The 14,424-nt window shown below is 48.1% G+C and overlaps 6 protein-coding genes across 6 annotated transcripts; 3 read left to right on the top strand and 3 right to left on the bottom strand. All coding sequences in view use genetic code 12, as the record gives it.

Annotated features, from left to right (window-relative positions):
* Window positions 1-317: 317 nt before the first annotated feature.
* PSN45_001422 (uncharacterized protein) lies at window positions 318-1,412 on the top strand (the record flags this gene model as incomplete). Its single annotated transcript, XM_006689936.1, has 1 exon — window positions 318-1,412. The coding sequence occupies one exon, from the start codon at window positions 318-320 to the stop codon at window positions 1,410-1,412; it is 1,095 nt and encodes a 364-aa protein (XP_006689999.1).
* A 32-nt stretch (window positions 1,413-1,444) lies between these two features.
* Window positions 1,445-3,175, top strand: PSN45_001421 (uncharacterized protein; the record flags this gene model as incomplete). Its single annotated transcript, XM_006689937.2, has 1 exon — window positions 1,445-3,175. One exon carries the CDS (start codon window positions 1,445-1,447, stop codon window positions 3,173-3,175), a length of 1,731 nt encoding a protein of 576 aa, XP_006690000.2.
* Window positions 3,176-3,422: 247 nt separating this feature from the next.
* On the top strand, window positions 3,423-8,686 carry SLA1 (cytoskeletal protein binding protein; the record flags this gene model as incomplete). Its single annotated transcript, XM_006689938.2, has 2 exons — window positions 3,423-6,861; window positions 7,089-8,686. 2 exons carry the CDS (start codon window positions 3,423-3,425, stop codon window positions 8,684-8,686), a joined length of 5,037 nt encoding a protein of 1,678 aa, XP_006690001.2.
* A 10-nt stretch (window positions 8,687-8,696) lies between these two features.
* PSN45_001419 (uncharacterized protein) lies at window positions 8,697-9,272 on the bottom strand (the record flags this gene model as incomplete). The annotated part of the gene is made up of 1 exon (XM_006689940.2): window positions 8,697-9,272. One exon carries the CDS (start codon window positions 9,270-9,272, stop codon window positions 8,697-8,699), a length of 576 nt encoding a protein of 191 aa, XP_006690003.1.
* Window positions 9,273-9,380: 108 nt separating this feature from the next.
* On the bottom strand, window positions 9,381-11,603 carry STT3 (oligosaccharyl transferase stt3 subunit; the record flags this gene model as incomplete). Its single annotated transcript, XM_006689941.1, has 1 exon — window positions 9,381-11,603. One exon carries the CDS (start codon window positions 11,601-11,603, stop codon window positions 9,381-9,383), a length of 2,223 nt encoding a protein of 740 aa, XP_006690004.1.
* Window positions 11,604-11,764: 161 nt separating this feature from the next.
* PIB2 (Zn finger protein) lies at window positions 11,765-13,981 on the bottom strand (the record flags this gene model as incomplete). Its single annotated transcript, XM_006689942.2, has 1 exon — window positions 11,765-13,981. One exon carries the CDS (start codon window positions 13,979-13,981, stop codon window positions 11,765-11,767), a length of 2,217 nt encoding a protein of 738 aa, XP_006690005.2.
* Window positions 13,982-14,424: the final 443 nt, after the last annotated feature.

The raw sequence follows: 14,424 nt of genomic DNA, 5'->3' as shown, positions 1-14,424 counted from the left end.
CGGACCCAAGTACCCGATGTGGTAGGGGGGAATTTTGCAGCAATATGCAACCGAACTATGATCACACATTCCGGTCCCCAGATCCCCACATTTTATGATTCGGACCTTATACTATTTAACCTTTCGGCTAATTATGACCCATACACCCACACTAAGGCCCTTGGCGCGACAACCGGGTGCTACTGCCGTACGCCGCCGTGCGTGCGTTTATCCAACCCCGGTCGCGGAACCACTATGGTGAAAAAAAACTGCAACTAATTCAAGTGAATAACTAATTCAAGTGAATACAAGTTAACAAACTACAGCAGCAACTCAACATGGTGCAGTCCAAACCACAGGTATTGTTCATCGGAGAGCTTAACAAGTCTTTGTTGGAATACCAGCAATTTTCGTCCAAATTCGAGTGCATTGATTACGTTATCACCAGTAAGGCTCAGTTGGTCCAAGATCTCCAAACCAAATTCAAAAACATCGAGGCCATCTATGGAGCGTGGCTCGGGTTCGTTCCGGTAGGCGGCTTTCGGGACGACATAATTGACGCCTGTCCCAGCAGCCTAAAGGTCATCTCCATTTGTTCTGTTGGATATGACGGCTACGACGGCGAACGTATGAAGTCCAAAAACATCGTGTTGACGAACGTCCCATCGGTTGGGGCAGCCGACCCGGTGGCCGACCTCGTGTTATACAATACGTTGACTGGGTTCCGTAATTTCCACTTGTCCCAACGGGCTTTCTTAGAATGCCCTCACACGGTCAACGCTCGTGCCGCCCTCCAGTATGGGTCGTTCGATGGCGCGGATGGAGCCGTGCGCTGGGGCGAGCAGTCGCGGTACGCGTATGGTGAAAGCACCGCCGGTACCGACTGCCACAACCCGCGCGGCCACCACGCGGTCGTGGTAGGGTTTGGCCAGATCGGCCAGCTTATTGGCCAGCGGTTATCTGCCGTGGGAATGCACATCCACTACGTCAAGCGGACGAGACTCTCGGCCCAGCAGGAGGCCCTGTTGGGCTATCCAGCCACCTATCATTCCCTGTTGGCCGATGCCACCATGGCCGATTTGGTGGTTATTGCAGCCCCAGGAACCCCGGAAACCAAACATATGGTCAATGCCGACATCATCGAAAAGTTTACAAAGCCCTTCAGGATTATCAACGTGGGGAGAGGTACGATCATCGACGAACAGGCGCTTGTTAATGGTTTGGAGCTGGGAAAAGTGTTGTTTGCAGGTTTGGACGTGTATGAAAACGAACCCCATGTTCATCCCAAACTCTTACATAGACAAGATGTGCTTCTCACCCCCCACGTTGGAGCTTCTACCATCGAGAACTTTGATTTCACAGCGGTTCAGGCCTTGAAAAATATTGAAAATGTCTTGTTGCAAAATGGGTCTGGTTTAAATAGAGTTAATTAGACGGCTGCGAAATAAATATTTTGCATCCACAAATGGGAGACCAGATGAAAAGAAAGGCTGAACCCCATGAAAATACCCGTACTGACGGCTTCGTTGAGAAGTTGGCTGTATTGTTAGTAGAGAACTTGATAGACTTCAACCTTCAGGGCAATTTCCACTTGAAGCGATTGGTTTGTCAGATATCGGGCCACTCGACTGAACTGATACCTAGTACAGACGTATTATATTTTCACGTCAACGAGATGTACAATCTTTTTCAGGAGAAGCTAAAACAAGTCTTCAGCTCACTGAAAGGAACCTTCACGTTGAATTTGCACAAATGGAGCCACACTAGTGAGTACATCTTTTCCCATGTCCAGTACATGGATGAAAAGTTCGACACCTTTGAACTTCCTTTGGGGTTGGTCAACCTCGAGCTAGTCGACGGCAATGTGGACGTGGCTCTCGTCAAGAATGCGTTCCTACAGGAGCTCAAAGGCAAAATCAGCTTTGTCACCACCAACTTCGAGTTGGACCCCAAAGCGAAGAGCATCGTCAGTTTTTTAATGGGAAATGGCGACAGTATTGAAAACGACTTGGATTTGGCTATTTGTGTCAACTGTGACGACCGGGTATTGCAATGCTTTCCCTCGTTTGTTCTCGAGTCATATCACTGTTTCTTGAAGGAGTTGGCCAGTCCGTTGGAGTTGGAGAAGCTCATGGGAACAGCTGTTCTTTTTTCACAAAAAGTCGAATTTATGTTCCAGTTGGTGATCCAGGAGAACGCTCCCAAAGCCCTTAGTTTAGACTCGTACAACTTCAAACCGCCGAAGGATATTGATGACATCTACAAAACCCATTTGAAAGACACAAACTCAAGCAATATCATCTTTAGGACCAGAGCCTTGGTAAACATGAAGAAGTACTTAGTTGACCCAAACCAGTTTACACCATATCAGTGGCAGTTACTTGAGTTCTTGTCTTACATCTCGGTCTTCACGTACAAATTAGTCTGTGACCACACCAGAACCCCCTCCTCCCACCAACTTCTTCAGCACCTCAAGTACGAGTTGTTTTTGTTCAACCAGATGTTTGAGATGTTTCCCAGCAAATTCAACTTGTTGTCTAGAGGAATCTACAAGGTATTTGAGGAATACTTCATCAAGGTTGAGGCATACCACAAGTCTTTGCAAACCAAAGCCGACATTCTCATGGCCACATACTTGTCCCCCGACTCCAGAAGATTTTTGCAGGCTTCAGACGTCCAATCGATTAGAACAGAGGTGTTCAAAAACAGGTATCCCATCTCCACCATAGACTCGACTTTCGGTGAAGACGAGTCTCTTGGTGTGGTTGACGGGTTTGTGATGGAGGCGTTCCAGTGCTCTGGCAGCTTGAGTCCCGAGTGTTTTCTGTTTGAGTCGTTCCCGTCTGGACGATGTCCTACACGAGATCTTGTTGGATTCTGGAAAAAAAACCACCTTGACTTTCCCACATTGGCAGCGGTGGCACGAAGAGTTCTTCCCATACAAACCGGCACCGGTAGGGGCCTTGGAGAGTTTAAGGCCAACTTTGACCGCATCCTAACTCTGGTGCAGCAGCTGCAATTATGTTCGATTGAATCGTTTTACTTTGTGTACTGTCTTTCACGGGAAATTGACTTGATATGTGCTAGCTCCGGTGACACACGTATCGAGCAGTTTCAACATAGCTGCCACAAACCCACAATTGTTCATAAGAGCAGTATCAGTGCCCGGGACTTACACTTGCCCCAGTCAGATTAGAGAGGTAGATTGAGTAGTTCAATACAACAAACGACAAAGACGCCAGTACTATCCACACCTAGTAACAGGAACTCGTAGCATGGCCACCATCCACTGTCACCACTATTGCCTCTGTGTCATTGTCTTCTCCACCAGTTTGCAACCGTGACTGGGATCCGCGAACTCCTAAATGCGAATCGACATAAATCTCAGTCCCCAACTACGTACCGCCAACAGGCATTCATCACCACCATCCAAATCCACAGACATGTCGTTATACATCGGGGTGTATGTGGCTTTGTACGAGTACCAGCCACAAACAGATGAAGAGTTGAGTGTCACACCGGATGATATTCTCTATTTGCTCGAGAAGTCCCAAGTGGACGACTGGTGGAAAGTCAAAAAGAGAGTGTTGCCAGTGGGCGACGAAGAGGTCGACGAGCCAGTGGGGCTTGTGCCTTCCAATTACATCGAGCCAGCTCCCACCGTAAAGACGTGTACTGCTTTGTATGACTATGATAAGCAGACGGAAGAAGAGTTATCGTTCAGAGAAGGTGAACTGTTCAATGTCTATGACTTGAACGACCCCGACTGGTTGTTGGTGGGCGACGCTGCCACCGGCCAGCTGTTTGGGTTTATTCCTTCCAACTATGTGCAATTGAACGGAGATACAGTTGGTGCTGGTTCTGTGCCTACCCCCTCCCAACCTCTGGCAGTTCCAATTCCCGGCTTTGCACCTCCACCACAGCACATCAGCCGTCAGGTCGTACAACAGCCCGATCCCGAGCCTGAGACATACGAGGAGGATGCCGAAGAGTTCAATGAAGCCGAACCACCCTTGCCGTCAAAACCCAGACCTTCTCAGCCCTCATATGAGAGAGAAGTTGCGTTGGACGACGACTTGCCACCACCTCCAATGCCTCTGAGACCACGCGAGGACCTGCGCGATGCCGAAATAGAGGAGGATTTGGAGGCTCCGATCCAAGAACACAGTTTTGACGGAGATTTTTTTAAGTGGCTCATCAACGAAATTGACGGAAAGAAGAAAAAGGCCGTCACGTTGGCCATCGGCAAAGGTTTGATTATCTTGAAACCCACCCTGCCTAGTCCCCGGAAGTTGCGGTTGCGTTCCTCGTCCAGTTTGGATAACGAATGGCGTCTCAAGGACTTGACCAGCTTCAGCAGTGAGAAGAAGCATCTTTTCTTGGAGTTTAAAAACCCCACCACTAGCGTGGAGTTGCACTGTGGAAGCAAGGATGTGGCGGACGCCATAATGTCGATTTTGGGTGATTTAAAGGGTGCTGAGAGTGCCAAAGGTTTAAGAGAAGTGGAAAAAGCTTCAGTTCCTTCTACGAAAGGAAATAAGAAAATCGGCCGCTTGATCTACGACTTCAAGGCCCAGGGCAGCGATGAGTTGGGATGCTATGAAGGCGACGAAGTGTACATTGTCAATCAGGAGAAATCTAAAGACTGGTGGATGTGTGAACACATTGACACCGGAAAACTGGGTGTGGTTCCATCCGCGTATATTGAGATTGTTGGGAGCTCCAACCTTGATAAGCTAGTAGACGCACCATCAAGGCAAAAGTCTACCACCTTATCTAAAAGTGAGGCCAAGAAGAGACAGAAACAACGTCACCGAGATGAACGTGAAAAAATCAGAGAACGGGACAGAATCGAAAGAGAAAAAGCCAGAGCCTCGCAAAGGTCTACAGAAAAGGACGTTTCTCCTGATAAGTCGATGCCAAACTTTCACCGGGTGCGTACTTGGATCGATAGTTCTGGTTCTTTCAAGGTGGAGGCCGAGTTTTTGGGATGTATTGAAGGAAAAATACATCTTCACAAAACTAATGGTGTAAAAATTGCCGTTTCTGCCACTAAGTTGAGTACCGAGGATCTTGAGTACGTTGAGAAGGTGACAGGCACATCGTTGGAGTCTTACAAGGAACAAGTGCTTCAACAGATGGCTAAACGGAAAGCTGCTCTGGAAAAGAAGAGTGATGTGAGCCGTGATGTGAAACGAGAAGAAAGGAGGTCTGCTATGGCCGTTATCAACGATGTTGCACCACCACAGCCCACACGTCCGAAGGCTTCCAGCACCACCCAGGTTTCAGAGCCTGAATATGACTGGTTTGACTTCTTCTTGACCTGTGGAGTGGACATTGGAAACTGCCAACGGTATACCTTGAACTTCAACCGGGAGCAAATGGATGAAAACATTCTCGAGGATATAAGTCCATCGTTATTGCGGACACTTGGCCTTAGAGAAGGGGATATTATTCGGGTGATGAAACACTTGGATGAAAAGTTGAACCGTAAGAAGGAGGAACCAACCATTTCCGCTACACCTACCGGAGCCCTCTTCACTGAGGCCACTGGAGCCTTGAAGAACAACTCGACTAGTGAGGTTTCTAAGGTCGATGCCAGTGCTTTGCCAGCACCATCTCAAGCACCAGCACCATCTCAAGCACCAGCACCATCCCAACCTCCTACTAGGCTGGACAACTTAATGGATGACGATGCCTGGGCCATAAAGCCCGCAGCACGGTCCACTGAAGACCTTACCAAACCTCAACAACCCCAATACACCGGCTCATTGCAAGATTTGGTAAATATCAAACCACTTGAAGGAGGGATCAACACCAACAAACCAGTCCCTGCTTTGCCATCTGAAGTAACCCAAGCTTCGACAGGGGTTCCTTCTGCCACCCCATTGACTCCCGTGAGAACTGGAACCATTGTGTCTCCTCAAAAAACTGGTACGCTTGTGCCTGTGCAAAGAACCGGTGGATTGGTTCCTGTTCAAAGAACCGGCGGCTTTGTACCCTTACAAATGACAGGTGGGTTTGTGTCTGCTCAACCAACGGGATTCATTCCCATCACCGCCCAACCTACTGGATTCGTGCCTATTCAGGCCACTGGTATTTCTCAACAAATCACCGGATTTGTTCCAGTACAAACAGGTTCTTTTAGTTCAATGCCTCCAGTATCGTTCGGACAACCGGTTCTTCAAACTGGTACTATGACCATGCCCCAGACCACTTTTGGTCAGCAATTGACGGGAGGATTCCAGGTCCAAGCTCCCCAACCCACCGGATTCGCAGCCATGCCCCAAACGTCGTTTGGCCAGATGTCGGTCCAGCGTACGGGTCCATTAGTGCCAGCCCAGCGTACGGGCTCGTCGTTCCCCCAGAACTCATTCCAGCCTCAAAGCACCTTCGGCCAAGCCATCTCGGCTCCTCCAACGTTTAATGCCCAGCTCACCGGAGGTCAGCCTCAGTTCCCCCAACAGCTGTTTCCCCCACAACAAACGTTCCAGCCACAGCAGACATTCCAGCCGCAACAAACGTTTGGCCAGGCGCAATTCCAGCCACAACAGACCTCGTTTGGACAACCTTCCACTTCGTTTGGACAACCTGCTACCTCGTTTGGCCAGTCTGCAACCTCGTTTGGACAGCCACAGTTCGGCCAGAACTCGTTCAATAACAACATGAACCAAATGACAAACATGTTTCAGAACACTGGCATTGCACAGCAGCCCACTGGATCCTTCGGCCAGCCCCCAGTGTCTTTCAACCAGGCTTCGACGTCTTTTGGCCAACCCACCACCTCATTTGGCAGCCCTTCGTTCGAAGGTTTTGGTGCTCTCCAGGCCCAGGCCACCGGGTCCGGGTTTGGAAACGCACCGTTGCAAGCTCAGGCCACCGGTAAGCGAGCCAACTTGCTGGCCGCCACTCCAGACAATCCATTTGGATTCTGAGAGGGTTAGATCTGTTTCTAGATATTGTATTAAAATCAAAGTTATAAAGTAGTGCAATCGTAAGGTCCGTCGTGTACGGTCCAAGTGTGTGGGATTCTGCTGGAGGCAATTCGCAGCCAATGTTACCAGTAACTTACACACTAGCTTTTTTTTTTAATATGACTGAAGCTTCAGGTATTTGGGAGCTTGAACAGTTCAAACCATTGGTGGAGTTTGTTTTGGACAAGAATGATGAGGTACTTGGTTTTCCCGTCTTGGGAGACTTGGAAACGGTGTTTTCGATGTATCAGGACCGTCTCACCAATACGAATCACATCCTCAAACAGATGGATTTTAACAACTTTCAGAGCTATGTTAACAGCTTCAATGACATCACAGGCGGATCTCTTGAGTTGGAACAGAATGGGAGTCAAGGTAAACGCGTGGTCCATATCGAGAAAGTTAAGATTTACTTGTTTCAAGATAGGCTCAATGGTGCACCCTTAAAACACATTCTGTTCAAAACCTCCACCAAGTTTCACCCGGACGAGGCCCAGAAACCCACCGAGTGGTTGCTCAAGGCCTTAGCCGGCGAGTTGGGCAGTCACATTGAAATCTCCTCTGAGACTTCTGTTGGTGCTGTAGAGCTTTATGCTAACAAGACCCAATTGAAGCAGCTATTAGAAAAGCCACTGGCGTTAGTACTTTTAAGTCGTCAGCGGGCCAAGTCCATTACAGCGAGGAAGCCGTTCCACGAGGTTTGTAAAAACTCGACCCACGCCAAGGTCTTGAGTAATGTGTGTTTTAGCAGACAAGATATGTTGAACCAAGGGTCGCTGAGACAGATATTTGTGTCAATTGACAAATGTTATCAGTCCATTGAACAGTCTCAGAAGTTGTTTTCGAAGGGAATATACGAGTGTTCTAAGAGCAAGACCCATTTCTTGCCAATTATTCACTCAAACACAGATATTGGTTTAGGAGACTGCTCATACTTGGATACCTGCCATAAGATGAAAAGTTGCCGGTATTTACATTACTTCACGTTGGTTCCCAAGTCCAAAAAGAAGGTGGACGTCCAGGCCGAATTGGCAATGGTCAAGAAAAACATTGCAAAACTGGAGTACACAGTTGGGTTCTGTTTCAATGAGTTCTTCAAGCCGCAGTTACCAGCACAATGGATTCGGTGTGATATCCGCAAATTGCCGTTTCTGGTGTTGGGGAAATTTGCAGCTATCATTTCAGACCCGGCCTGGGATATCCATATGTCCTTGCCATATGGGACATGTTCGGACGAAGAGTTGATGGAATTACCGATGAACCAATTGCAAGATGAGGGAGTTATGTTATTGTGGGTCACAGGGAGATCAATCGAGATTGGAAGAAAGGCATTGGTGAAATGGGGGTATAAGGTGTCGGATGAAATCATTTGGGTCAAGCTCAATCAGCTTCAAAGAACAATAGTCACTGGACGGACAGGACACTGGTTAAACCATTCCAAGGAGCATTTGTTGGTAGGTCTCAAGGGAGATCCTAGTTGGATGAGTCGGTCTGTTGATACCAATGTGATTGTGAGTGCCACCAGAGAAACGCTGAGAAAGCCAGACGAAGTCTATGACTTGGTTGAGCGTCTTGTTGGTCCTAGTGCTCGAAAGTTAGAGATTTTTGGAAGAGATCACAACATCCGCCCTGGGTGGTTTACAATTGGCAACCAGTTAACTGGAGTCAATATTCACGAGCGAGAGATATCAGAAAAGTACACCAAATACCAACAATCGTTAAAGCATAACTAATAAATACGGTTCATTGAGTCTTTTTCGTCAGTTGCTGCCGCATGAATTCAAGCCGTTTTTGGGCTGCTCCTTTATCCATGTACTCCTTTATATCCTGTCTGAATCCCAACCAGAAAGCCACCTCAAAAGACACAAAATATGGTGCCAACACCAATGCTCCAAGAAGGTTATCCAACAAAGCAGGAGCTCTCTGCTCGTGAAATTTGTGACCATAGAATTGAGCTAGCCATGCCACCACATGCACAAACACAGCAAACTTAAAAATGTCCGGTTGGGTAAAGTATGACAACGGAGATTCAGCCACAAAGTGGTAGTAGTTGGTGAAGGCATACGCAAAGGTTCCGTAAACACAAGCGGTAGGGATACCAACCTTCCAGTCCAACAAGACATAAAAGGTTCCGAAGCTAGAAATAAGAAAAGCTCCCAAGTTGAGGTATGGATTGGAAAGCGCAAACGTAGCGAGAATGGCAATTGCACTTGTCAAAATGATTGGGATACATATCAAATGGATGTTGACATTCTTGGGGTTTGTGTGATATGATCTGTAAAACACCAAGTGTTCTTTTAAGTCTAACAAGCCAGTCATGGAATAAAAAGTGTGTTGGGGATGAAAATTTTAAAAACTAAAGATGCTGACCAAATGCGGAGACGCTACTGTCAGTTATTTACTAATTTAACTAATATATTTTTGGTTCTACTCACGCAAGGATATTTTAGGTTTCTTGATGATTCTAGACTTCTTGGTCTTGGAGCCAGCAGACACTTGTTTCAAATCTCTACCCAAGTTGTCTAAATCCTTGACCTTGTAAATTCTCACGATCCAGTTTGTAGATGTGAAAGCCTCTTCCACCACACTTAATTCGGGTGCATTGGCAATAGGGATGGTTTGACTTCTAACTCTGTCAATACCATCTCTACCATTGAACAAATCGTGGAATCGGTAGTACGACATCTTGTACATCAAGGAGTTTTTCATGGTTTCGGTTGCAGATTGGTCAACTTTGTATTCACCCCTATCGGTGAAAAAGTCCCGTTCACGAACCTCATCGGGCCAGATACCTTCGGAGATTCGAATCATCCACAAAAACTTGTTCAAGTCGTCACCCGAGAACCCAATGACCCCTCCAAAAATAATCAATACGTAGTCCACATCATGTTTCTTCAAGATCTCGTAGGACACTTCTTCTGACGAGCACATAGCCTTACCAACGGTGGCAATGTGGGTGTTGTTCCAGGTATTGTTGTCAACGAGAGTGGTTCTGTCGGCCATTCCACCGATCTGATAACCATAATCCCACCAGGACATCACCTTAGCATCTTCAGGAGTGTTCATTCTCAACCAGTAGTAGGCTTCTCTGTAGTCATCAATGATGGTGGGAGATCCGTCCGGGTTTCTGGAAGGTAACACCACCGAAGGCGAGGAGTAGGCGTTGCTAGTGACCCAGGTACAGTGGTATACAAAGTAGAACAAGTAGTAGGCGAACGACGTCAATACCAACACCTTCGACAAAATCTTGAAGATGGTGGCCGAAGAGGCTGGTTTCTTCTTGGAGCCCTTCTTTTTAGAATCTTCTTCCACCACCTCACCGGTGAAAAGGTCTGAGATGTCCAAGTATGCATCGAACAACTTGGACACGGCAATACCTCCACACACACAAATCACCGGAGTCAAGGTCAACATCAATCTGACCATCACCCCGGCAAAGTACGAGCACAACACCCCGTAGATGATCACAAATACATGCTCATCCTTCAATTCTTGGAAACATAAGTAGATTCCAGCTGGGAACAACCAGATCAAGAAGGAAGTGTCAAAGAAAAATGCCGGCCAGGCAGTGGGCTGATGTTCTGACACCGAGGCGATGATGGGAATATGAATCTTGGCGTAGCTAGTGTCCCACAACGAGTAGAACCGACCAGTCCATGGAGCAATCCATCCCAAGGCCGTTAAACCCACCAAACCACCCAATCCCAACAGCACAATGGAGGCAATTGAGACCACCAAGAAGGTTTTGAAGGCCTTTTCGGTGATCTGAGACTTGACATAGTCACCAAAGGCCACCAATTGAATCAAGCCAAACACCCCCAATGCGGCCATATGGTCATTGGATCTAATGGGCAAGAATCCCACAAACGGAATTTGCATCGACGCCAAAGTTCCAATAGCGTACCAGGTGCAGTATGACGTGTACAACCGGTGGTTATACCGACCCATCAAGATCAACACAAACACATGCAAAGGAATCAAGTTGGTGATGAAAACATACCCACCCCAAGCACTCACCATGTAAAAGTAGAGCAACGCCGTTAAAGTGCCGTACAAGACCGAACCCTGTTTCTGGGCCTTGATCCAGAAGGCAAACGTCGCCATCAACAAGGTGATAGCAATAGCCTCGTTATCGTAGGAACCTGCTACTGATCTGGAAATGTATCCAGGCGCAATTCCCATGAAAATAGCCGACAACAACCCGGCGTTCGAGTCCTTCATCTCGGTCGTCAACGCGTACGTGGCAATGGCCGTCAACCCCGAGAACGCCGGCGCCAACATCACACAGATGTTTCTAATGTCAATGGGTAAGCTGAACCAGTCTCTTAAAACGTGCCAAATGACACCTGACGTTACCATCAAACCCGGGTAGAGAGTTCCACCCGTAACTCTACCCAATGGGTACCACGTTCTGTCGTCGAACCAGTTCAAGAAGTCGTAGAACGAGTGGGTCACCAAATATTTGGTGGCTCTGAAGTTGAACCACGGGTCGAACTCGTGGATAATAGACTCAAATCGAATGACAGAAAAGAGTCGGGAGGAAATGGCTGCTCCTGCCACAGACACAAAAATAAGCACCTGTAGTAACAACCGGATCGTGTCTATGGGGATCCCCAATACCTGCGATTGCAATTTGGTATTCGTTGACATTGGAGGTTTAGCAAACACGTAGATGAAGTTTTGGCTTTCGTTCGCGGTGAAAAATCTGAAAAGTGTGCGACCCGTTATTATTATATTATTATAGACTATGCAATGAGACAAACTACTCCAAACAGAGCATTCATTTCGGTGGAACACCCAACCTTGAGATATTAGAATGAGCTCCAACTCCAATTGGCGGGCACACTGCCCACAATCGTCTCAGACCGACCATCCTTAAGGTCTTTATTTAGTGCCAGGGTGGGAATATCGGTGGCTGTGAACGACTGCCTTTCGTAGAACTGCTTGGGCTGGGCCGCGTTTCGCTCGGGAGCCCACAGCTCGTTGCCGACGCTGGTCCGTGGCGTGGTGTCCCCGTTTTTGTAGAGGTTAACCCCAAATTGGCTCTTCATGAACTCATTGTACTCACCAATACACCCGTCACACACACGAGAGAGCGTGCCCCGGCCCCCGGTGGTAAACTGTGCTAGGTGGTTGATGTACAAAAAGTGGGACGTGTGTTCTTTGCAAAAGATGGCTCCGCATTTGCGGCAATGGTGTCTTCTCTCAAAAAAGTTGAACTCTCTTGGGCATTGGGTGATCCCACACTTGTAGACGGTTTCATCCTTGAGCCAGTGTTTGCGGCTAGGAGGTTGACGTAGGAAGTGCTCGTAGCTCTTGAAGTTCTTGATGGTGGAGGTCGATGATGGTGATAGCACCGGCGAAGACGACCGCGAGTCCACCGACAAGGTCGAGTCCACCGACCGCATGGACGCGGCCGACGAATCGTTGTTGGTCAGAGACGTGGCGGAGATGGCAGTCGAGGGTTCTCCAGATTCTTCGTCGATGGTCTTGCGGAGCACGGCTGGAACGTACATGGGCGACCGCAATCCTTTAATATGTTGGAGGTGTTTCTGCTTGATGGGAGGACCAGACGGAGCAGGCGAGTGGACCTGTGGGACCGGGAAGTACGACACGGCATTAGCTGGTGGTGGGTTTGGGTGTTGAGTGGTCTGTTGAATAGGTGGATTCGATGGAGTATTATTGACTTGAGGCAAGCCCTGGGAAGCCCCAATACTTCTAGGCGACGGAATCCGGTTGACCAAGGTCATGGGCAGGTTTTGAGATCGTCTTCTTTGGGTCAAATCGTTCAAAAGAGTGTTTTTTGTTTTATTGGGGTACAGCTGGTTGCTGATATCACCGTTTGTACTCAGACGTTGAACCGTTTGAAGCTGCTGAAGCGGGCTTTGAATCAGCACTTGTGAGCCTGTAGAACCTGCACTATTTGGAACCGAAGTCGAAGTGCTCAACGGTTTCAAAGAATCGGCCATTTCGGATGCACCAGATAACCTTCTTTGGTTGACGTTTGGTTGACGAGTCAAGCTGGCAAACGTGGAGAGGTCGACGGCAGCTGGTTGGTATGGCTCCGACTTGCGGGCTCTTGTATCTGTGGTTTCGTCGAAGTTGTCGTTATCAATGCGAGGCAAAGGCGATAAGCTCAACTTCTTCAAAGCGTTAAGAGTGAGCTGCTGCTGCTGTATAAGAGGGTCCTCGTACGTATCGTTGTCGTTCAGTTCTTGCTGCTGATCTTCCTGGTGGCTTTTATGATCAAATGGCAACTGTCTACCGATTTCAATTTCGTCCTTACGTGGGTTGGATATAGACGAAAGCACGGGGGCCTGGATGTACGACTGGAAGTTTTTGTTGTTATGGACGTTGGAAATGGACGAGATTATACTGCTATTGCGGTGGATTGGGGGTTGGGTTAACGACTTGAGGGAAGCAGTGGAAAGTACCGATTGGAACGACTGGGTGCGTGGCTTGACGTTTTTCTTCTTGAACTGGAGAAAGTTGATGGGATTTGTGGCCTCGGGATCGGCTTCGTTATCGTTAATGGCGTTTTCGTCGTTGCTGCTATTACCGTCATTTATCCCATTTTCACTGTCATTATCGTTGTCGTTGTGGCTGTCGGAGTCGCTGACATTCGCGGCACCATGGTGCTGGTGGCCAACGCTGGCCGTACCAACGCGTGGCGATGGGCTGTGAGAAGTACGGCTGGACGCCACAGGTTGGTGATGTGTCACGCCTTTAATTTGGGAATCGGTGGTAGACTGGGTGGTTGGCGGTGGTATCGCCTGTGATCTGGGCAGGATATCTGTGTTTTCACCCGGTATCACGCTTGTGGGTCGAAGTTTTTGGAGCTGAGCCGGGGGGCTGGGAATAATCGTGTTATCTATGGCCGATGTCTCGCTCGAGGTATGCGAGCCACCGTTTGGAATGGACAGTGGCGCCGTGGGTGAGGCCAGTACGGCTCCGGGGCGAAGTTCCTCCGCCGAGTTCGATGAAGACAACGTGAACTTGGGGGTTTCTGTGGTGATGGTTGAAGACATATGACAAATAAACAGGGTTAAATGCTGTAGCAAAACTTACTGGCTCCAAGGATTAAATTGGGATAGTGCGAGCAGCCAGTCGTGTGGTGGCAAAGCCGTTGGTCCATCTCGCAAAGGGGGAGATGGACATGGAGACAGCATGAGGAGTTGTTGGTGTATGGGCACATGGTTTTGGTCTCAGAGAGGTAGGATATACACATCTCGAAGTTTAGGTGTTTTGAAGGCTTTTGTGGAGGTAGTGGTTGGAGATTGTGTATTTAAGTATGGGTGTCTAGAGCAGTTTTCAAAGCCGGCTGCGAAACTTCTCCAGATTTCATGAGAGGTGATTTTTAAGAGCTGTAGAATGCAAATTTCTGGCGATTTGAGATCCGAAAATTGGTATGTACCTACAATGGTACGTTATTAGTTGTTTTGTCTATTTCTGTAAAGTATAGTATCCTATT

The sequence above is a fragment of the Yamadazyma tenuis genome, chromosome 2, assembly GCF_029203305.1.
Source record: "Yamadazyma tenuis chromosome 2, complete sequence".
NCBI lineage: Eukaryota > Fungi > Ascomycota > Pichiomycetes > Serinales > Debaryomycetaceae > Yamadazyma > Yamadazyma tenuis.
Note: the sequence above shows the minus strand (reverse complement) of the source record. Positions and strands in the feature narration are given on the sequence as shown.